The 24,084-nt window shown below is 41.7% G+C and overlaps 2 protein-coding genes across 8 annotated transcripts in view; one reads left to right on the top strand and one right to left on the bottom strand.

Annotated features, from left to right (window-relative positions):
- Positions 1-380: 380 nt before the first annotated feature.
- On the bottom strand, positions 381-22,788 carry SLC25A27 (solute carrier family 25 member 27). Of its 7 annotated transcripts, none has more exons than XR_008425584.1 (10): positions 22,469-22,788; positions 19,580-19,771; positions 17,734-17,818; positions 14,887-15,009; positions 12,441-12,553; positions 12,022-12,106; positions 8,474-8,566; positions 8,167-8,233; positions 7,593-7,695; positions 2,386-2,398 (listed from the first exon to the last, which is right to left on the bottom strand). XR_008425584.1 is itself a non-coding variant. In XM_024557789.3 (9 exons), exons 1-9 carry the CDS (start codon positions 22,572-22,574, stop codon positions 2,578-2,580), a joined length of 972 nt encoding a protein of 323 aa, XP_024413557.2. In that variant the 5' UTR covers positions 22,575-22,788; the 3' UTR covers positions 381-2,577. The 7 variants fall into 7 exon arrangements, 5 of the variants coding, with proteins under 5 accessions (XP_024413557.2, XP_045049243.2, XP_045049244.2 ...); XR_006655125.2 differs by lacking the exon at positions 2,386-2,398 and adding an exon at positions 2,636-2,649; XM_024557789.3 differs by lacking the exon at positions 8,167-8,233 and having other exon boundaries at positions 381-2,649.
- Positions 22,789-23,045: 257 nt separating this feature from the next.
- The window catches only part of CYP39A1 (cytochrome P450 family 39 subfamily A member 1), a 55,153-nt gene continuing 54,114 nt past the window's right edge, over positions 23,046-24,084 (top strand). The window contains 1 exon segment of the mRNA XM_053914337.1: positions 23,046-23,406. Coding sequence (XP_053770312.1) covers positions 23,213-23,406 — 194 coding nt within the window. The 5' untranslated portion in view covers positions 23,046-23,212.

Genomic DNA, 24,084 nt, shown 5'->3' with positions numbered 1-24,084 from the left:
ATTTGCATAAAAACGAGACACAGTCCCACCACCAGTCACTTACAGTAAAGTAGGATTTGGAGCACTGGATAAAGACCCATTGTTCCTTACTAAAGGCAAATATAGGAAATGTTATCTCTTTATTTAGATATATATGCTAATTCATTAATACTAGTAAAGAACAAATAACTATAATTAAAAATAATTTATATATTTTTCAATGAGCAAGAATCCTTTGGGAAGAGAAAAAATGTGGTGGTTAAGCAAAAGAAACTCAGGTGTTAAGAGTTATCCACACTAAACTGAAGAAAAGTACCACACGCAGGAGTGGTAATATATATAATAAGAAAGGGAGACTCAAATGGTTAAGTCTTTCGGCATGGACACAAAATTACTCAAGTTGTTATTCCTTTTTATTTACTGTTAATTATTTCGGAGAGGAGCAAGATGATTTCCGGTAGGTAAAAGCGGAGCAAAGTTCCAAGCGCATTAACGACTATGAGTTCACGGGGAAAGTGTGAATGTGGTGGGACATGCGTGTTGAACACACAGGGCTTGGTCAGAGTGCGGAAGGTGTTAATGTTCGGGCTGAAGCATGGGGACTCCATTCTAAAATTTATGTTAAAGGAAATTCAAACTGATTTAACATGTGTAAGACAAAAAAAAAAAAAAAGCCATAAAGAAAAACCTGTGTAACAGGGAGTTGTAATTCATTGGTATTTTTATCCTGGCTCTGTTACTAAGTCACTTATAAGCATGAACATCTCTACTTCTCTGGCCCTTCATTTCCTAACATGTAAAATAAAAGAGTTTAACCAGATGATCCCAGGGAGTCATTTCAGGTTAAAAAATTCCAGTTATTCATGTTCAATCCACTTACCAAGAAAGAGTCTCAGTACTCAATGTTTTCACCCCAAAGTCCCTCAAGAATAATGCTAAATAATTTTTATGCTCCAATTTGAATATAGTTTTGATCCAGTCTTTACTTAATTTTAAACATTCCAAAACATAAAAAACAAACCAAGTTCCCCAAGTGGTTCTAATGCAGAACACTTGGGGCTTCACATATTGTTTTAAATGTATTTAACACACAAGTCACACAGAATGACAAATGCAGTGGGGAACTAGAGCACCTAAAGATTCCATGCAAACTGTGCAGAAAAACAATAAGCAACCGCAAATAAGTACATCACATTGAAGTATATTTTAAAGTACATTTCCCCTCTTAAATGGCAGTGATTGTGCATTAGTGCAGCCACGGAGCACTTGTAAACTCTTCTGTTCAGTGGCATCCATTCCACGATGACAACTGTTCGGTCAGCCTCAAGGTCTTTCTTGGGTCTGAGCTTTCTGGGTTTTCCTATTTTGACAGTTACAGCCTCTGCCCATAACTAGACCCACACATTCAGAAATGCCCACTGTCTTGATGCTGGGGGAGCAGGTGGAATATGGGTGAATCTGAAGAAATCTCTCACCTTTCTAAAATTAGAAAATGGATGTGATTCAGGGCTTGGAGGGAGACATAACTATTTCATAGACAGTTAATACTTATCACTTCTTGGCAGGAAGCTTTGTCAAACCGGGTAAGTTTTAGGCTAGAGACAGTTTCAGTATGATTTGTGAGTTCTCTGTCTCTTTCCAGAGTCTTTCATGTTAGGGAAGGAAGGGGAAAGGAGAAAGGATGCATGTTAGAATTGGCTGACTTAATCTCAGCCTTGCTTTTAAAATGCCACCGAAAGGCTTTGATACCAAATTGCTTTATAAAAAAATATCTATCCACCTGCACTTAAATAAGTTGGATTTTTAACATATCGAAGTCTCTTGAGAAACAAATCCAAGTTGTAACGGGATATGTAACAAAGTAAATACTCTGTTTTCATCGAGATTCAGAGTCTGTTGCTGTCAGCAAGTCCTTAGCATGTGGGTGGAGTGCTGACCAATTAGCGCAGCTCTACTAAAAGTGGGGTGCTGACAGAAGGCAGCTTCTCTCCTTCAAATCCAGACATCATACCAACTGAATTTTTTCATCTTCCTGGCAGGAAATGGTACATTAACTTCCTTCAACACTAGGGAAATTCAAAGTGTTTATTCATGAGTTTTCATTCACCTCCCTTTAATTTATAGTACTATCACTTGAACAGCAACAGAACAGTGAATTATCAAGTGTAAACCGGAAACACTGACACAACAGATTAAATACATTTCTTAATCGCTGTATGTGCACATCCTTCCCCATTCCTACTGTCTACTTCGGGTCTGAGACGCCATCTCCCTTCTGGCACTTGTCTAAGCAGGCTCTTCAGCACAGAATAACACCGCAGAGGTCAGAGCTCCCAGGGTAAGGGGTCAGGATGCATTCTTCATTAGAAAGTGCCCTGCTGGGTCTCAGTGGGTGGTGGTGTGATCCAACCAGATTACTCTTGAACAAAAAGAGGAGTCAAAGAGAACTTGGGTCTCCAGAGAAAAATAAAGTGCTGCCCCCTATAAATCACAGTCACTGAAGAGTAAGGTGTCTTCCTAAAGAGGTAGAAATAATAGGGGGGGGGGTGTTGCAGATGCCCAAATTTCAATGATACTGAACACTGTATCTTTAAGGGCTTAAAATGGACTGACTCCACTCATTTCTCTGATTTTTTCATAAGTAAGCCAGAACACCAGTGACCAAGGGGTCTGAAAGATTAACCAAAGAAGTTAGTGCATATTTCCAAGAATTATGAATATTCTACATATATGCATACAGATGTTTGAATGACAACGTCATGGTGAATCCACCTAGGCTGAAAACAAGTATTTTGGCCCTTCACCTTGGTAAAGCAGTTTAACACTTACGAAGCATTTTCATGTCATGTATTTCCCACAGAACATTTCAAGTCTGTATTTTCTCTGAACAACTTACAATGGATGTGCCTTGTTTTACAGGTGAAGACACTGAGGCTTAGCAATCAGATGCATAACAGCATGCTGTGGGTCTAGGCCACAGGCTTCTGGCCTGCATCCCAGAGTTCCGCTTACTGAACGGTGCTGCCTAAGAGGCTCGGATTCAGCGTGCCTCGATTCCAGGCTGGGCTCCTCTACATGTAGTTTGTAGAGGAAGCATGACAAGGAGGCACGTATGGACTTGACAGTGAAGATGAAAGAGTATCTTCTGAGAGTTAGGTCATAAAACCTACACCTAATGATCAGTATAAAGGTTCACGTTAGAGAAGAGCGTCCAGCTCAGAAAGATTTGACTCATGTGCATTAAGCTATAACTGTGTCAAAGGAAATTATGTATAAGGGGATGAGGGCTATTTGACAATAGAAGATATAAATGCTAAAGACGCCAGGAAATCACAGGGTAAATGCTGGAAGTAACCATTGTAAAAAAGGGTGTCTTGGATCCAATTCCTGTCTGATTTGGTTCATAGGTGATGGGGAATGTTGATCAGAGAGAAACACTATCAAATTAGAGAAATAAGTTTAAGCAGTTACAATATAAAGTGTATTTGGTTAGAGAGTTTGTAAAGCAATATATATGTCAATGTGTTTGGAAATATTAAGCACGTTATATGGGTAGACTGAGAGTTCATTTACTAAATAGTGGATTTATGAGACCACATCTGGCCCAGTTAAATGTATCAAGACATAGACAAATAAAGAACGTGAAGCTGTGGTGATAACATATTCTTGTGACAGTAACAATGAAATGAACCAAGAGCATAACTGTAGTCAGATAAGCAGCCGAGGTCTTAGTTAAGAATGAACTGTGTGATTATTCCTTATTGCTCTGGTACTTAGACTTCTTCCTCACGATAGTGACACAGCAACCAAACTATAAGCAAACGAAATGTGTATAAATCAGGGATTGGGCAAAGCGCGGTCATACCGCCTCTACCCGGTGGAAGGAGTTGGGACTGTGTTTGAATAGAAGTTATAGAGGGAGGCCGCACAGCCGAAAACATGGCTGGTATATAAATGGGACGTACTGGGCCTCTGCGTGGGAGTGTATGTGGGTAGTGCACATTTACTAGATTTTTCCTCACGGGCACAGTGGTACCACTGAAAATAATCCAAGCATATGTGAGCCCATGTTTTTTTCTCTGGCCTACCTACTGCCATAATGCTTGAGAAAATAGCAGAGTCCCTCTCCATGCCTATTACTGTGCAGCCAGACACACAAGGGCTCTTGGGTTGATATTCTTTAGTTTATAAATAGCTCTTCCTTGTTGTTATTCTGTGTTCAGCAATCTTTGATTATAGCGTGGCTCCCCATAGAGCTTGAATATAAGAGGAAGCACGCTGTCCTGAGGACTTCAGCACCTGAATCACCTGCCAGTGTGTTTCTCAGTGTGGCTGAGGTGACACTGCAGTTTGCTCATCAATTGCTGGAAGTTCAGCTGAAGTGAATCTGTATTGCAAGGCCAGTTTCCTTAGAAGTACTCACTGGTCAGGTTTCTAAGGCCAGGGTCACGCACTGCAGCAAACTGTCAAGGCCACGTCCCCCTGGTGATCTTGGGTGGTTAGCCAGCCTTCCCGTGGCAACACTTCTCCTCTACCACTACACACTTTCTCTTTTCTTTTACAATTTCTATCACCAGCTGTGGGACGTTCAGACACTCAGCACACAGCCTCATTTAAGAGCATGGGTTTGGAGCTGAACAGACCTGTAGTCAGTTCCTAGCTCTGCCACATACTAGCTCTACGAACTTGAGTGAGTTTCTCTTACTTTGAGCCACGGTTGTCTCATCGGAAAAGTAAGGATAACACCACCTGTTTTGCTAGATTCTCATAAGATTTTAAAAATTAACACGTATAAACAGCTTAGCTCAGAGGCTGCTGCATATTAAGTGCTCATTTTTTGTGTGTTATCCATACGGTCTCAGTATTTTGACCTCAGATGCTCTCTTGCCCCTTGCTCCCACTGACCCTGATTTCGTTTTCCATCAATGGTCTCACCCATCCTCATAGACTCCCCCACTAGAAACCTGAAGGTACCACTTCCTCCTTCCCTCCCTCCCTCTCTACCTACAATCACTTACTAAGTCCTGTGGAGTTAACCATGAATGTCCCTAGAATCTGTCTTCTCTCCTATTTCTACAATCAGCTGCTGGCTATATTGTCAAAACCGCCTTTGTTGCCAAAGAAATCTTGCCCCCAAACAAATGTTAGCACATTGTTTCCAAGTTTAAGGAGCTGCTTGCTACCCACAGGGTGATGCCTAAACTACAAAACCTGGCCAACAAGGCCCCTCTCAGCCGAGTCCCTAAGTACTTCCCTAGAATTCCCTCTGGCACTCACCACTGAGGACCAGTTCTCCAGCCACACGGAGTTTTCTGCAACGTCAGGGCCACGCGTGGCCTGATGCCCAAGTTCACATTGCTCCCCCACGCTTTTCCTGACAAATGCCTACTGATCCTTCAAAGCTCAGACCAGGTTTCAAGTCCGTGACACCTTTTATGGCCTCCTAGACAGTTAAAGCCATTTTTAATCCATCGTTCACATTCCCCGGGTGTTGAGTTCATACCCCTGGCAAAGCACTAATATAACCTCCTTAACAAGACTGTGTCCTCTGGAGCCAGACTCACGGGTTTGATGCCCTGACTGCACTAGTTAACCACCCACCCTGGCCAAGTTAGCTGGATTCTTTAGGGTTTTGTTTCCTCCTCTAAAAAAGACAGAGATGACAGCAACCTACTAAATAGACTGTTGGGGGAATTCCACGAGTTTAGCCATAAAAATGATTAGCACGGTGTTGGCACTGGCCATATACAAAGTGATTGGCAATAGTAGCTGTACTATTTCTGGAATTTTTAATACTTACATGTCTATCTTCTCCACCACATGGTAAGCTCTGCTAGTGCAAAAAATAAACATCTCATTCCTTAGTGTTACCAGCGCTTATAACTGCCTGGTTCAGGCAGGCCGAATCAAAATCTTCCTCGCCAGTGAGGAATATCCAGATTGAAGATACTTTCAAGGTATAATCCCGACAGTCAAAACAATGTTTTATAACTTGGGTACAGCTTTGGCAATTTACTTCATGCTAATGGATAGACATCTACTGTCCCTTGGTGATCTCATCTATTCTCAAAGCTTCCATTACCATCTCTGTGGGGCTGGTGGGCAATTCCACATCTCCATCCCCGTATTCTCCCTAAGACCCAGACCAACATGTGAAGTTAATCATCTAGATACCGTTTCTTAGATGTCTTACAAGCATCCAAAACTTAACATATCTAAAACTAAGCTTGTTATGCTACCACAAAATCTTCTGCCCTGCAGAAGATCCCCATTGGAGGAGATTCCGTCATCTGTTGCCCAGGGCAGAAACCTGGGAGTGAGACCCGGCTTCTCTCCATCTTCTCCAACCGTTTCTCCATCCCATCCGGTCACTGTTCTGTCACCTACATATTTTTAAAATCTATCTTCTTTCGTCCCCACTGTTAGACTCTAGTCCAAGATTTCATTACCTTTCATCTCTCACTATCCCAGACTTTTCCAGAACCACATGGCAGCCAGAACGATCTTTCTGAAAATGCACGTGCCATCCAGGTGGAGTCCCTCACTCTTACAGATCATGGGGCCTTTCCCAATCTGGTCCCTGCCTCTCTCTGGTCCTACCCTGTGCCACTCTCTTCCATGTCTCTGGGCCTTGGCCTGCTGGTTTTCCTCCATGTTCTCTGTCCGCTCCAACTACTCCCTCTACCTAGAATGTTCCTTTCTGCCCTTTTTACTATGCTAAGTACTACTTATTCCTCAATTCTCATTTTGAAAGTCCATTCTCCAAGGAGGTTTTCTTAATCTTTTAGTCTAGGCTACACTTACTTGGCACACATTTCCACGGCAGCAAGCGGTCTGCCTTACTACTCATCACTTCTAGTTTCCTATTCAGTAAGAAGCTCCGGCGAGAGGGCAGTGGCTGAGCCTCTTCTGTTCACCCCAAGTGCAGCACTGGGTACAGGGCTTGGCATGGAGTAGGCACTCAACTAATATTATATTGTGTGAAGAACTGATTCTGTGAATTTAAACCCACTACCCACCCATTCTTTCAAATATTTTCTAACTTACAAAATATCTGGGTACTTTGTTTTTATTATATTTTTAAGTCTATCTACTTCTACATATTGGCTTACTTCAGTAAAAAATAACATCTAAGTCAAATAAAAATGACACAAATGCTTCCTTACGGAGCAGAGCTTTGTGGTAATAAGATTAATGGGTAATGCAACATTTGCCATCAAAGTAACAAATTCTGTTTCCAACAGCAGCATTTTCATAGAAGTGACCTCTAGTATTAAATCATTATACCTGTCCAAAACGATGGTATTTTGGCTAAATAGACTACAAAGCTTTACATTGCAGAAGAATCTGTCCACTGGCTTTATACCAACAGAGCATCAACCTATTAGTTTCTGGATGTAACAGAATTATTTTACTTTACCGAAGAAGGTAATAGAACTCTGAGGGGAGGTTCAATAAAATGAAAAGAAATATAAAAAAGAATGAACTGTGTTTTGGAGGCAGGGCCATGCTAAAAACCAGAGGAGAAAAGGGGAACTATTTACAGATTAAAAGTAATTTAAGTACAAAGCAAACAAACAAACAAACCAAAGGAGGGAAAGACCTAACTTTACCATTCTCAGCCAGGACGGTAAAAAGCCTTTATAGAGACTCAAGAATCCTTCTCCGTGAACGGCCTGAACCAAGCAGTCGGTAGATGATTTATACAAAAGTCCCCTGAAAAGCAAACAAGACAATTTTATGACATTTCTTACGTAAATACATGTATTATGTAAATTAAAATAGACTCTAAGGAAACTTACTTTAAGTTAAATATTTTCTGCTAGTTTAAAACAAATAATATTTTTGGTTCTATATAGAGTAAGTCCTCACTTAATGTCATCAATAGGTTCTGTGATTTCAAGCAAAATGATGTATAACAAAACCACTTTTACCATAGGCTAACCGATAGAAAAAAGAGTGAAATTCCCATGGTACCTGATCAGCATTGCAAGGAAACAACATTGAATGAAATGACAGTATGTGAGGACTTGCTGTATGGAGATCACCTCTTTTGAGTTTAAAGATATTTTCAAGGCTGACTCTTCTGATTCATCCCACCCTTGGTCGTATGCTTAGAATTCACTCTACCTGATCTCTTCCAGAGAGAACATACTGTTTTACGTCAAATCAAATTCTCCATGTTACCTGCAAGTCATAAGCTTCTGAAGAAAGTACTCTGTAAATTCTCAGCAGAGTATGTTTTCAAAACCTCCTTGAAAACAATAAAGTCACAATAAATATCTTGTGTCTAAATAATAGGATTGTTAAATTAGCTTATTTCCCCAAAGGCACAGTACTTTTTCATCAAAGAGCAAGTAGTTGCATAAGAACAATTTCCTAGTTAAACACACCAACACACAAATACATCTCTATCAAGAGTGAATAGGGGACACATCTTTAAAGATCAGTGTTATTACGGACATTCGCCACACGCATACTGAAGACTTTCTACCTTCCTTGCTTATCTCGCGGTTGATTCATTATTCGGCTTTTGATGACGTCAGCTGGTGTTCCCAGAATAGAAGCGACCAGTCCGGAACATAAACTATAAATATAAATAAATGAAACTGAGTGATAATATGTAGCAGTTTCTAAACTTTAAGAAAAGGGAATTTAATATATATAGAAAGAACAGAACACTAAGTAAAGTACTTTAATATCCTTCATGATAATGCTCTTTTAGCTTAAAATCAATGCTAAACTCATTAAAGAGGTAGGAAAAAAGAAAAACGAAAGAATGTCAGTCAAATGTACATCGAACACCTAGGGAGGCAGGTACTCTTCTGGACAGTGAACGAGACAGGTGCGAGCCTGCGCTCTGGGCACTTACACTCTATTCGGGGAGCGGCAGAGGAGAAAGGAACAGTTTCAGGTGCTGACAAATGCTATGAAAAAAGTACAATGGTAACTGGACGGCGGCAGAGAAGGAAGTGTCTCTGTGAAGACCTGGGGGAAGAGTGTTACAGGTAGAAGGAGTTGCACAACCCTGAGTCAGGAATAGTCTTGGTGTGTTTGAGAGGCAGAAGCAGCCACCGTGGCCGCAGCATCCCGAAGGAGAGTCCATCCAGATGAATGACAGAAGGCCCAGGCACAGCTCAGCCCATGAAGGCTCTTTAAGGAGTCTGCTTTTTCTCTAGACATTCTCCGCCCACTGTGCTCTAACAATAAACCAAGTGTAGTTCTCTGTACCTACCACGCTATCCACCATCTCCATGCCTTTAATTCTTTCATTTGGAATGCCCTGCACCCCGCTTAATTGGAAAATTCTGGTTTTTCCTTCAATCTGTGCTGAGGCACAAGGTCTGATGAGTTTCTGCTTATCCCTGTCTCACCTCCTTGTGAAAGGCTTCTTGTCACTCAAAAGAGACAGAAGAGGTGTGGCCGACCTACTGCACCGCACAGTAAATGGAGAGTTGTAAATGAGGGGCCGAAAAGAAACCACCAGCAGCAACTCGTTGTGTGGACAGACCTGGGAGAGACACTACAGGAACGTGATCAAGATTTCACAAACAGAAAACTCACTGACTACGCCAGGCCGCCACGAGAACAGCACGCGATGAGAAGCAGTGCGGTCACCCTGAGTGCGGAAAACAGCGCGCTGGGCTCCCAGAAGCTGGCGGCTGAGTCCCTAGACAGACTGGAGCCGTGGGAGCCCGAAGAAGAGCTTATGCTTGGCTAACAAAAAGCTAGAAGGAAAGGTGTGTAAGACTTGTATGTCCTTCTGGCACATCGAATATCTGACGGAGATAGGGGTCAGTGAGGTCTTTGAAGTCTCAGGTTCTGGGGTGGGGAAGTGGAAGCTGCAGCAGGAATCTTCCTGCTTATCTTCATACTTATCATACTCTGTCCTCCACCCAGGAGGAACCACAGTGATAATGGGCCGAGTGACTGGGTCAGTCCTCTGTTCTCTGCAGGAGACCAATGGCTATCTACAAGACCAGTTTCAAATGTCCCGTCAGCACCGAGTCAGGATCCACTACATAACCATGCTCACGTGTGATCGTCACACAGCAGAGACTGACTGTTTCCCAGTGTTACCTTTTAACAGTCTCGTGACTTTACAAAAAGATAAAAGGGGATTATCCTGAGCTTTCTGTCCCATACAATTTCCTGACCGTTAATTCAACTCCCTATCTTTCCTCTGCACCCCTATTAACATGCCTTGTCACCTGCCTTCCCACCTCACTAAAATCCTGGCCACAGTATCCCACTGCTCCTGCCCTACCCCAGGACCCCAGGACTTCATTTTATTTACACCATTTAAAAAAATTGTGCCAAAATGTACCTAATGTACAATTTACCGTTTTCACCATGTTTGAGTGCATACGCCAAGTTCACTGTCTACACCATTTTATTCTTCATATTAAACTCCTTTCCCCCCAGGTGTTGATGGCAGGCATGCAGCTCTCTGACTGCAGAGCTGCAATGCCCTCCTAGCCTCTGTGCGCACTCATTTCACCCGACGACACGGCACACAGGACCTTCAGAGTGCAGAGCACGTTCACCTACTCAGATCTGAGTTCACGGCGAGCAACTGCGGAGCTGCCTCCCATGCCACACAGACTCGTACCAGCCCATTTAAAAACCTGATCCAGTCGGTGCAGCTCAAAAATGAACCAGATACCAATCATCCCATTTCCTCTGAATTAGAGAAGAATAAAGCTAAGTTATTCAGACTAGGGCTGGGATATATACAGCTGGAAATCTTAAGTCTCTCCAATAAAAGACACGTCGGTGGGGTATAGTGTAAGTTAAGCAGACTTACTCCTGCTGGGAAACCCATGAGTCTTAGGTTAGAAGTGTGGGATTTCAAAGACCTTTTGGGTAGAAAGGTAATGTAAAAGAAAGGGAGATACCATCACTGTGGGACTTCCAAATAGACCTGGATAACCTGCTCCCAGAGCACAGCGTCCCACTGGTACAGACAAGCATCTTGAAAGATAAGTCTCACAATGGCTTGAAACTAGTGAAGAGGGAACAGCATGCACAAAGACAGTGGAGGAAATAAAGTCAGGTGACTACAGATACAATACAAATGTTTAGAGATGGAGGTGAAAGTGGAAGGGCCCCTAAAATGCTCGGGTTTCTGTGAAAGAGGAGTGGACTACTGCCGGAGAAGGTATGGCGTATGAAGATTGTAAACACACACACCTGCGTGAGAGTTTGGACTGGGAAAGAACAGTGAGCAAAGATGTATAAAAGACTGCCTCAGCAACACTGAAGATAACACTTATTTTTAAAGGAAAGGAATAAAGAAACACTACTCTCGGAATATTTAGTTAAGGTGAACCTGAATTATGAATCATTTTTATACATATATATATGAATCATTTATATTTATGTGTATGTATATATAATTGGTTTGAAACTGTTAATATACTTTTGGGGTAGTCTCAATAGCAAAAAGTGTTCTAGAATTTGGAAACAAGAACATAAGCGAAACGAAATCACTATAATGTTAAGGCCACTAGACACCTATAAAATAACTCACTCTAATGGACACTTGAAATGGTGCGGCAGAGAGATTAAGGCGTGTATGACCCCTTCCTGGAACGCTCGTCTCCCCGTCTCTGTCAGGAGCCATAGCCCTTCAAAACACCTATCCAATGTACCTCCTTTGCCAGCCCTTCCAAGTGGTCATTTCCTCTCCCTCCTCTGAACTGTACAGTGATTAGTCACTTTCTTTTAGCATCCAGTGTGCAGTGTTTTTATACTTGTATGGTTTTCCACCCTGATGAACTTCCTAGGGAGGAGTTGCGCTTACCTTTTGTACTGAGTATAAGGGCCTACACAGTGCCTTTAACAGGAAAGGTGCTCAATCATATCGGCTCAAGTGATTTGGAGAGTCGATCATCAGAATCTGCCCCCAGAAGAGCCCCATCAAGGTGCAAATATTTGGGGAGGTTTAATCTGAAACATTTGACAACTTTGTCTTGTCTTGCCCACTTAATTTTTTTTCTAAAGAAAACAAGAGAGTCTAAAACTAAAACAATCGCTTACCTAGATAAACCGTGGGTCATGATGTTGTCCTCAAGGGGTGTATTCAGTACCAAGTAGTGTTTCACTGTATCGTACGTGGTTAAATCTGACAATTGAAAGATAAAGAAGGCTTAAGCGTTTATTTATTCAACATGAACGTCTTCTGAATCTTAGAGACAGGTGTGGGGCAGAGAAGAAACCTTAGAAATAATTCGGGCTTATATTTTTATTGTCATGATTTGCTTATTTTTCAAAATCTTTTTCACGTATCACCATACAAAAAGTGAAAATGCTCCAGGGAAATATTTAATTATGATATTGCAACATAAAAGAAGAGTGCTGCCCATATATATTATTAAAAATAATAACGTTATTCATTTTCCCTGAAGTGAGTGGTTATATGTTCAAGGCAACTCAAAATTCGGTGCAGTTTCCATTACCTCCCATATTCACCAGCGCTGCTCTTTGTATATTGGGTACCCAGCCTGCCCAAAGCCCACGTATTCCTCCTTCAGCTAAGATTTTTGCAAACGCATGATGCACACCACGAAATCTAAAGGAAGATAATGATAAAATGTAAAAACTGTATGCGTTCCTTCATATGGAATACAACTGGATAAGCGCTGCCTATGGCTGCTATGATTCAGAGTAAAACGACATCTGAATTATCTGGAATTGTTAGAAATTAAAGCGATCCACATAAGTCTATTTTCCAGATAAATATAATAACCCTTGAGAAAAAAAGGTCAACATTTAATTAAACATTTTTAATGGAACTCTTTATAAACAGTGTCATCCTCCTCTCAGATTTTTGAACAGATTAAAATTCTTGATGTTTCATATAATTAGTGCACATGATATTTATAGGAGGGAACAGCAGTTATCATACCTCTGGGTGCCTTTTACTACTTTGTGGGAGACTTGCAAATTTTGTAATTTCACCAAATAACCTTAAAAAATATTGGTTCTCATATAATCTCAAAAAAGAAATTATATTTTTAGGCCAAAAGGTAGGAAGGACACCCTCATCATAAGAGGTTCTAAAACTGAATAAAATTTACTATTTTATTCTTATTTTGCTTATTTTTCTATGTACAGATTAAAAAATGGTACTGAGCCATGAACCGAATCTGAAAATCTCTGGTATAAAATAGAAGTTTGGATTTTATATACTTATTAATACTTAGAGTTAAATGCTACCTTTACTTCTTAGCCGTGTGGCTTTTCCTCAGGCCTCATACTCTGCTTCGCCAAAAAGACAGTGTGACCTGTTTACTATGCATGAGTCATTGCCGTTATGCTCCACGGAGAGTTATGCTCATGAACAGTCAATGTAGCTAAGATTTATTGTGCACTTATTAAGCACCAGATGTTTGTACATACATAAAGTACATTTTATTTCTGAAAACTCTATGAAGTGTGTATTATTATTCCAATTTACAACTGAGGAATCTGAAGCTGAGAAAGGTCAGGGAACTGACTAGGGTCACAGAATTAAAATGCGATAAAGGCTGGATTTGAATCCCAGGTTGTCTGATCCCAAGGTTCGTGGTCTTTACAACATTCAATGTTTTTTAATTCAAAGTTCCAACATTAAAGACAAGAGAGGGGGAAAAATCGAGGCAATCAGTTAAAAACGCAGATATTTCTGGATCCCAACAGTTAGTTCTCTCCATGTATCCAGTGAAGGCCACAGTACTTCTCCCTGCTACTGAGTGGTCAGACGTTGTCACCACATGACAAAATGGGCCCTGGGGCTCTGTAAACTACTCAGTTAAATCGAACTGGTTTCCCTTCTCCTCTGTGGTGCACTGGCCCTGAGTCAGCTAGGGAGCAGCGGAGAGAAGAGCAGTGGTCAGTGGGGAACTCCCAAAGGAGGCACCACGCCCTCCTTCAGCTCTGGCTCAGCCACAGACCCTCAGTCTTCAGAGGATCAGACCCCTTCACACTCAGCTGAAGGCGTCCTGCACTTTTCCTCTTTCCTGGGAGGGGCTCCACACTTAGCTGAAAGATTTTGCCACTTTCCTGGAGGAAACCAATAAGTAGTATGTTTATGAATTATTGAACATGAAGCCCTTGGAAGAAAGGAAAACTTTGATAATATAGGGTAATGCAATAGGAGGATTTTATATCATGAAGGCATAACTTTAAAACTTCCTTAAACTTGGTAAAAAGAAGAGGAGCAGGCCCTGACTGGTGTGGCTCAGTGGGTTGAGCATCTTGCTGCAAGGTCCCCGATTCCATTCTGGGCCAGGGCACATGCCTAGGATGCAGGCCGGGTCCCCTGTTGGGGGTATGCAAAAGGCAGCTGATTGATGTTTCTCTCACTCTGTTTCTCCCTCCCTTCCCTCTCTCTAAAAATAAATAAAATTAAAAAAAAAAAGAGGAGCAGAATTAGGGAATCCATTTGCAAGGTCAACTTTGCTATTTCCCTTCTCTCAGGGAGAAAGGGAAGGAACCCAAGCTTTTGGCACCTCATCAGCCAGGCAGTCTGTCATGCAAACCTTTTGAGATGGCCCCTTGTAATGACAAAGAAACTGAGAGGAAAAATGTTAAGTGACTTTCACAACACCAAGCCATGAGAGCAAACCGGAGATTCACACCAGGGCAAATTTTAATGACCAAACTCTTTACATTGAGCTGCCTGGGCTGGGAAAAGCAACACATGTATAGTTTGTCTGGTAGAGAACACATATACCTTATCAGGCAAAGGAAAGATCCATCTCAGCTCTTCTCTTAATGGATACAAGTTACTCATTAAAAGTTGGAACTAATGTCTTTACTGAGAGTCGAATTACAAAAATGCCTATGTCCGTTAGGTAAATGTTCAAAATATGATGGTGGCAAAGGGGAAAAGACAGGTTATCAGTGAATTGGAGAACTTACCGCAGTGGTTTTCCTTCCAGTTTCCTTTTTCCTTCCATTTGCATCTGAACCTTCACTAGATCAGTTGGGTTGGCTAAGAACTGGCCAACCACACCAGCCATCATCCCTCCAATCACTGATTTCCTAATTATAAAAGGAGATACGTTTTTAAAGGCTACCAGTAATTTCACAAATGTTGCAATGAACAATACCACGCTGGCACAGCCCCTGCGAAAGATTTAAGACAAAGCGAGGAATAGATCCAAACAAATCACAGAGGAAAGTAGCCGATTTGTCTGTTTACAGATAGAAAGATTAAAGTACGGCAAGGAGTTGAAATGCAAATCTGCAGTTTCAGAGGCCTTACACGGCCTGAAATTCACAGGAAGGGCAGTTGCTTCAGAGATACAAGCATCTGAACTGATAATCTAACTGAAGTTCAATTCTGATCATAGGAGAATAAAAGCAGCACAGATGCAATTGGTAAAAAACAGCTGCTAAGTCAAATTTTATAAACCTCTGTATTATTAGTTTCCCAGACTGAGGAGGGTTTGAAAGTTTTGCCCTCTCTGAAGAATCTCTTTGTGCCCCTAGACTCCTCCTCCTCCTTACGCACCCCCTTCACCCCTGCCTCTGTATCTATCCTCTCATCCTCATTCCAGCTGCTCTAGTCTCAGTCCAGGCTCCAAACATCTTTTTCTAGATTGCCGCAATAGTATCTTGGAGGAATAAGTCTATTTTCTTTCCTTTTACTCTGATATTTAAAGAGGTCAAATGAGCACACAGTAACAATGGGTCTTAGTCCCAGTCCCCCCCCTCCCCCGGCAGTGGCAGTGACTAGTTTCTTAGGCCGTTCTAGAGACAATGATATACACTCACTGAATGCTTAGTACGGCAGGCACTGTTTTAAGCACTGAAGAAACATCTAATTCTCACATGAACTCTATGACATCAGTACTACTGTTATTTCCTCCTTACGGATGCAGAACTGAGGCAGAAAGCAGTTAAATGACAGCTCCGATTGCACAGCCAGTGAGCGGCGCAGCCGAGATGTAATTCCACTGAGTGCAGAGCCCACTCTGAGGCACGAAGTTGCAGTCTGTGCACACACAAGTGGATATGTATGCATATTCCTTTCTAAAGGCACACACGTAGAATGCCAGGCTGTCTCCTGCTCTGCACTTTCACTTTTTTCCTAATAGTGTATCTGAAAGGTTATCCCTATCAGTCCGTAAGAGCTGCCTCACAGAATTCCATTTTATGGGTGCACCAAAATTCACATAACCAGCATAAGTTTTCACAAATTTGAACATGCACGTGACATTTTATAGATCCTGCCAAACTGCTTTCTACAGAACGTTTGCCAGCTTCCACTCCCACCGACGGCCGACGAGAGTGCCAACAAGAGTGCAGTTTCTCCTCACAACGATGAGCAGAGTCGGTCACTGTTTTTTTCCTTTGCAAATCTCATCGCCATGACCTCTCTATGATTGTTACATAATTCTCATTGTTTAGGCATCTCTTACTACCGTGAGATCAGTGATGGCAGGGATACATCTTTTTCATGGCTACAACCTCAGTATCAAGTTCAAGACTGGCATGCCATAATCGTTCAGCAAATACCTACTGACTGACTGAATTAATTGTCCTGCGTCAAAGGACGTCATACCAGTGCACCCTGAGAGTTGGCTTCTTGGGAAAGTATTTCCTTTGAACTTCTTACCTATCTTTCCCCTTCTGGAGGGAATTAGAAAATCCCTAACTCTGGGAAAATAATTAGTATAGCTTAGTATATTATAATTTTTTCAAAAACAAGGCCAAGAGATTTTGTCTAGAAGGTGAAATTCTGCTTATTGTCCTTTTCTTGTAGGTGTGACATGAATTTTTTATCCTAGAAAAGATATCATGAACATCTTTATATGTCATATAAAACCTACCTCACTCTTTCAAAGCTGTGTTATGTTTCCCTGTATAACTGTATCATGATTTACTCTAAATTATTAGTTATTTAAATTTTAAAAAATTGCTCTTATCGGCACTGCTACAGTTAGCATCTGTGTGTGTCTTTACGCACAGGTCCAAGGATTCTCCAGTGATTATGATCACAAAGAAAGAGTTGCTGAGTCAGAGGAGGACACATCTAAAAATCTCAACAGGTAACATATGCTCCAAAAAGTGACTCACATTCTCATTAACAGTTTAACGGCTAAAAGACAGTTTTAATTAATTTCTCCGATTGCCTGTAAGTTGAACAGTTTTAAATATTTAATGACCATTTATATCTCTTCTCTTGTGAACTGCCTGTTGGTGTCCTTTCTCTATTTTTACTTGTATTCTTTATATATTTTATTGACTTGTAGTTTTATGTATGTTACTTACAATAGCCACTATTTCTCTGTTGGTTATAAATATTGCAAGTGATATGAACTTTAATCATCATCTCTTCTAATCCTATGAAAACTAAAGCCCACTGATAGTACTTCCTCAGCTGGGAAAACTGAAGATACAGAAGGTGGAGTAGTCCGCTCAGGATACATATCGGCAGAGCAGGAATCTGAGTCCATCCCTGTCTTATTCTAAAGCCCAGGACTTCCCAGTAGAAAATGGAATACAGAAGGTGCTCTATAACAATTTTTAAACCTTAAAATATGAAATAATATATATGCAATTTTTATATACATATAAACATATGAATACAATGTGCAGTGAACGCTCAGGTATTTAGATTTATATTGTAAATATTTATTATTTTAAGCCTATAACTTGAGGCAATTTTGGTACAAATGCATGATTTTATATGAATTTAATGGATAAAACATTGAAGCCTTAGGAGCAACAGTATCATATTATTTTCAAAACAAAATTTACCAAAGGGGGTAATGCTTATCTTCACTTTTGCCAAACACAACTTCGCGGAGATGTTCATACGTGACCATCCGTCCTCCAGAGTACACTGTGTAAGAGATCGTAAAAAACGGTGGATTCAGCTATGTGTTGAATAAGAGGACATTCTGACCTGGCCTAGTCAATCTCTCTAGCTGCGTCTTTTTCTCCTGCAGCCTGTGCTTCTGACACACGGACTCCTTGATGTTTCTGCACATGTGGGGTGCCCCGTTCAGCCTCCGGCCTCCTCACGTGCTGTCTGATCTTTCTTGAACGGATTCTCCCTTCTCTGTTCTGCGGACTTCTCCTACACTTCAAAACTCCGCTCAGAGAACTGCTTTTCCAGAGAGTGCCCTCTGACCTTTTCTCCAGTGCGTGCTAGGCTGTCCTCGCACCTGCTGTGCGTCCCCTCTGTCCCCACAGAACTACATAGGGACACAACTAATATGGCATGTGTCATATTGATTAGAGAGTAACTTGATTTTCTTGCTCGCCTTTTCATAAGATCACGAGGCTTTCAAGGTAGGTTTTCATTACTCTATATGCCCTAGTACAGAGCTTGGTACACAGCAGGCATTTACATTCATAAACATGCATGACTTCACCGGATAACTTATCATAGCACAGGGATTTTTCAGTCAAATGTCAAACATACGAAATTAAGCTTCAGTGTAAAACCATTGGTCAACAAATACAGATAAAAAGAAATGAAATTCAAGACAATAATGGGAAACAAAGGAGAAAGTATTAAAAAAAGGATGGAAAATAAAAATCATTAAAATCAGTACATGATATCCACATAGAGAATTTTTCTTGATTTTTCAGGAATTTTGATGACATATTTCAAGATGTTAAAAAATACACAAGGTACCAAAACAACAGCATTCTTTATGTACACTTCTGGATTGTTCTAAAGAATACACTCGAACTTACTCATCTGAAGAACCAAAACTCTAAAAATAGTAAGATGGTAGTTACTACTGGGCAGTTCTCTGATAAAGGGACCCTTCAGAGGTGCGGAAACATTATGAACGTAGAGAACGATGCCACACCTGTCCCACCACCTTTTGAAGCCAACTTTACGTTCTCCTGTCCACGAGCTGAAAACCCAACAACTCCTATCTTTGTAGCACTTGGGAAGCAGAGCAGAAATGTGTCCTCATTGGCTGTAGTATAGTTATGACTATTTTCCTTTAAGAGCGAACAAAGGCCCACACAGCTGGTTGGGTAGCCTGGAGAACCGAGGAAAAAAGCACCTGCTTCCCATTTACTCTCCTACCAGAGTTGGGTTAGATGGCCATGCTTGCTCGCTCTGTTTCAGAATAGCCTGGTTTCTAACATATGGGAGAGGGACTGGTGAGATTCGGCATTATGGTCAAATATATTTTAATTTTCCAAGAACCTAACAACTTTTAACTTTGTGTTTAAAGTTTCTGAAGTGGAGAAAAATAGCAACTATGCATATTGTCTTCCTTAAACTTGAAAAAACTTATTAGGACAATTTTGAAACTTACAGAGTAGAGAAAACAATATATAACTCCCTCAATATCTATCGTTAAGATGAAGTAATTCCTAACATTTTGCCATATTTGCTTCATTTTTTTGGTTAATTATTTTAAAGTATATTACAGACATTATGACAGTTTATCCCTAAAAAAATTCTATATGCATTTCTAACGACTGGTAGTTAATTTTCTTCCTCTTAAGAGACTATATATTTATTTATCACATTGGTAGGAAAAGCTAACTGGTTTTTGGGTATAGCTCAACAGAAAGCAGAGCGCACACACACAGAAATCATAAACTTACCAGCCAGAATCAAGATAAATACCTACGTGTCTGTAAATGGCGGGTGTCACTCCTTGCCAAAGCTTGAGAAAGCCTTCCTCCTGGACAATCCCCAGGGCCGTGCGCACCATGCCCCTATAGGGAGTAGCTTCTCTTGTACTGTCTCCCAGCCGAGCAAGGGCAGCTTCTCCTTGCATTTGGAGTCGAGTTTTTGTGAGATCGAGGGGGAAGGTAGCTAACAAAAACAAAGCAAAACAAAACGAGGGGGAAACCCGTAATACTCAGAGAAACAAAGAAATTCCAAAGTCACAGGACTCATAGTTTAGTTGCTACAAGAGCAGCGGTTCTCAAATATTAGCAGCTAGAGAAGTTACTAAAAATTACAGAATTCTGAGCTCTATACCTATGGATTCTCAGTAGGTCGATGGGAGGTTAGAAATAGGTTAATTATTTTACATACCCAAATTTACAAATCACTATCCCAGAGCACCTCCAAATCACCAGGGGGGAAATGTGACAAGTCTTGGGTGTTTTTTAATTCAGAAATTTCAAAAGAACTCATGGACATGGACCACAGTGGTGACTGTGTGGGGGAGAGGGGGTTGGTCGGGTTGAGGTGGAAGAGGATACAGGGAGGATAAATACCAATGAAAGGAATGTCACAAATAAACGAACTGTTAGAAAAAGAAACTTGAGCCTATAATGTATTTTTCTCCTTCATTTGCGCTCTCCAATGAGAATAATTTCAGGTGTACACATTTTGTGATGTCCTCTTGATTGCAATCGTGCTGAAAATCTAGGGTGACTTTTGCAGCTCTGTAGTACTTATCCTAGGTTCTGAAATGGCAAATGAAGCTGAATTCTCTACTTTCATGGGTGATGGTCACATGCAGATGAATCACTAACCTGTCGCTTGAGATACAGAAGATGCAATACGGAGTTTATAATGTCATCTGTTACCTACGAAGGTGGCATGCTCATAGTCCTTCCATTAAAGCTCATATTGAGTTGTCCTTCCAGCACTGATAAGCCTTATGCGTGACCTCCTTACAAGTACCAATTGTACTTAAAAGATTTTTTTCTAACGATGACATTTTGCTTTAGAGATAGACCTTTTACCTTGAAGTAGAATAAAGCTAACTAGTCCACATTAGGAAGATCACGCTCATAACTTTATATCACACAATGTCCCAAATAACTGAGATGACCAGATTCAGATAAGTTCATAAACATTATTCACATTACGCAAATCGATTCAATGGCAACCACCGGATACAGAACCACAGCCGTGCCTTTTCCAAGAGCAAACGGAGTGGAAGAGAATATTAAATCTTACCACTGGTCTTTAGAAAAGTTTGTATCTTGCTGACAGTTTCCCTAAAACAGAAGTAGTTTACATATAGAGAATTCAAGCAATGCTTCATTGAAATATGAAACTTGAAAAGTCTTGAGATGTAGAAGCCTCTGTATGAGCATAAATCATGCCTCTCAAAGCAACTTTTTCTTGCTGGTTACTTAAGTAACGCTTCAGCTTCTGATCCTAAATTGTTTTGCACTCAAAACCATCTCATGTTTCGCTTCTCCCTACCTCCCACCTCGGCCCACCCACAATTCCCCACGAATTTTTAACCAGAAATGTTCCTTTACAGAAACCATTGGTAACATAAATTTTAAAAAATTCTGGAAATACATATAATCATTTAGAAACCTGCTTTTGAATTTTTTAAAAAGTGGATCATTTGTATTTCAGTAAAAACAATGACTAAAAGTAACTCGCCATCAGTTTTGGGAGGACAGAGAAACAAGCGGAGCCCAAAGGGCAAGAGTGGAGGAACACAAAGAGCACAGTAAGGCATCACGTGCTGGCTCTGCCAGAAAAACAAAATAAACTCATTTTTGAACAGGACAAGCATTTACAAAGGATAACACACCAGGGCTGTTGCTTTTTGTTTGTTTGTTTTTAATGGGGGAGAAAATGAGAGGGTAATCTTAAAATGCACAGAGAAGGCTTCGAAGGGAACAGGTAGACAAGACTCGCAAATCCCTTGGAAGAAACACCACCCGCTCCAGGGAGCGTGCCATCATTCTGCCCTAGGTGGCCTCTTGGGGTTTCTCTCGCTTGCTTCCTCAGACATACCTGTTCCTCTCTGTGCTCTTATGATACTTAATAATACCTTCAGCATAGTGAGCACAACGCAACTGGCCGTCTCTGCATGTGTCCCCACCACCCTGTAAGGCCAGTGCCGAGTCTTCTTAACCATATCTCCACAGTCTCTGAGACTGCAGTAATTCTTAGTAATGTTAAGATTATTGGGTGCCCTGCCTTGGATTTTGCATTTATATGTTATTGGTTTCTCAGAAACCTGCAAGGTAAACCCAGTTAAGCTCAAAGTGATAAAACTGGCAAATGCTGAGTAGATGCTCAAAAGTGTGATAGGTTAATAATCGAAGTTCCACAAGTTGGGTCCACAATTTGGACCCAAAAGACAATGATGTAGTGAGGCTGTGCCAGAATATAAATCACAGAGATGATTTCAATAAGGGTGAAAAGTGGATTGTGTTTTTCAAAAGGTCATCCCCATTAAAGGGAGAATGATTTCTACAGAGGAACATCAGCTCGTGAAGTTTCTAAAAGCATAGATTTGGGCACAACTGCACATCTCTGAGGGAGACGAAATTAGAAGGCAAAGACCTTAGTGACCTCCAGTCCCTCCTCCACACAAAGCTGGCCTCGCCCCGACCCTGTCACTTCTGCCGGGCACGCGTGAAAGGACAGGGCGCTGCCTCACGGACTGCACACCTGGCACCAAGCCACCTGCCACGTACCTCCCCTCCCCCACCCGGCCCTGGCCACCCTACCCGACCCCACCCCAACCCCAGCAGGGAGCCTCAATCGCTCGCTGCGGAGGCCCAGGCGTGGGCGGCCGGGTACCTAGCTCGGCCACGGTAGCCGCGCAGCCAGACAGTAGGAACTTGCTCGCTCGGGGCCATCTCTGGGTTAGTGGCAAAAGCTTCTCCGCATCCTCTGGGACCGACATTCAGCAGCAGTACAGGACGACAGTGCACCCCTTCTGGCCGGCGCCCTGCGCGCTGGCTGGCCTGCCACCCTACCAGAGCGGCCTCTCCTCACCCCACGAAGGGAGCGGCAGAGACCATGTCCCTGGCTCGGCTCCGTAGGTCGGGCCCCACGATCCCGCAGCCTTCCTAGCAGCCCCAAGCTTCAGTGGTCCAGCAGACTCAACAGCCAAAAACAACACGGAGCCCGCAAGGCTTCTGGGAAATGCAGTCCTCGGACTCAGCGCCTCTCGCGTCGCATTCTCTGATTGGCTGCGAGGGAGGCACTCGACGCGCCGCCGCCCCCCGGTCTCCATAGCAACAGCGCGTGTTCATCCCTCCTGGTCCCGCGGTACCCTCCTTTCGACCTCCGTCCAGCCCCAGCTTTGTGTCCCGGTTGGCCAAGACTTGAAAAAGAAGTAGGAGGGACCGATGATGCAAAGGTCATCTAAAAATTGGGGCGGGGGAAGGCGGCTACAGTTAAAAACGCTAAGAAAGCTGCAAAAGTAGCAGCAAAAACTTTGCGAGATCTGGTGGGTGCTCTTTATCCCAGAGAGAAGGATCAAGAGCCACGGCAGCAGGGTTTTTCTTTCTCTGATTCTGGAATGTGCTACACAAGAATATGGAACTAATTTTCCCATCAGTGATTATAATCCTAAGTTGTAGTGCTCTTTTTTTACTCCTTCAGTGGAAGAACTTGCATGGACCCCAGTGCCTAAGGGGCTGGATTCCTTGGATTGGAGCTGCATTTGACTTTGGGAAAGCCCCTCTAGAATTTATAGAGAAAGCAAGATACAAGCTATGTGGCCTTACCAGGTATGGTTTCCGGAGAAGGAAATGTTTTCTTTTTTATTTTCTTTCACTGGATCTCAAATTTAATATTAGAACACGGGGAACATATTAATACCTGCTATCCTCAATTAAACGACCTAATCATTTGTGGATTCCTCAACAACTATGTCTTATGCAAGGTTTTTCAAAAGAAATAAATTGTTATCAGTTATGATGTACAATGCATTTTGTTACTGTCTTTTTGGAAGGAGACATTATGGGTGCTAGTTACTTCATCATCAAAAAACCCTGAGTAAATGCTTGCAATAATTGGGAAAGACAAGCGTAATTTCAGTTGGTGAGAAAAGCATAATAAATTAGTATCCCAATCGGAGTTAACGCCAGGCTGTTGTAAAAATTGCTTGCAGACTTGGTCTTTACCGATTCAGCCGGCCATGTATTTTCCACTGGTGATATTATTTAATGATGATGACGTCCATTTTCATTGGACACTAAGGAGATTAGAAATGGTTGTAGTAGATGTTTTTGTCTTTAAAATATGTAGCATATTTTGCAAAAAGAATGTATAGAGCACTGCCAACTTTTTTCTCTATATCAACCAATGGTTCACTGAACGTTCTCATGTGTATGCATATTGTGTGGTTGTATTTTTTTTTCACTTAGCCAATTGTTTCCTCAGAATAAATTTCTAAAAATGGACGT

This window comes from Desmodus rotundus, chromosome 11, assembly GCF_022682495.2.
Source record: "Desmodus rotundus isolate HL8 chromosome 11, HLdesRot8A.1, whole genome shotgun sequence".
Taxonomy (NCBI): Eukaryota; Metazoa; Chordata; class Mammalia; order Chiroptera; family Phyllostomidae; genus Desmodus; species Desmodus rotundus.
This window is presented reverse-complemented; position numbering and strand designations above follow the sequence as displayed.

Coding starts and splice junctions, on each gene's coding strand:
- SLC25A27 (XM_045193308.2), bottom strand. CDS start 22,574: ATGTCGGTCCCAGAGGATGCGGAGAAGCTTTTGCCACTAACCCAGAGA. Junction 12,554..14,886: donor CTGGAAGGAAAACCACTGCG/GTAAGTTCTCCA, acceptor ATCTTCCTTTAG/ATTTCGTGGTGTGCATCATG. Junction 7,696..8,473: donor CCGCGAGATAAGCAAGGAAG/GTAGAAAGTCTT, acceptor TTTGCTTTTCAG/GGGACTTTTGTATAAATCAT.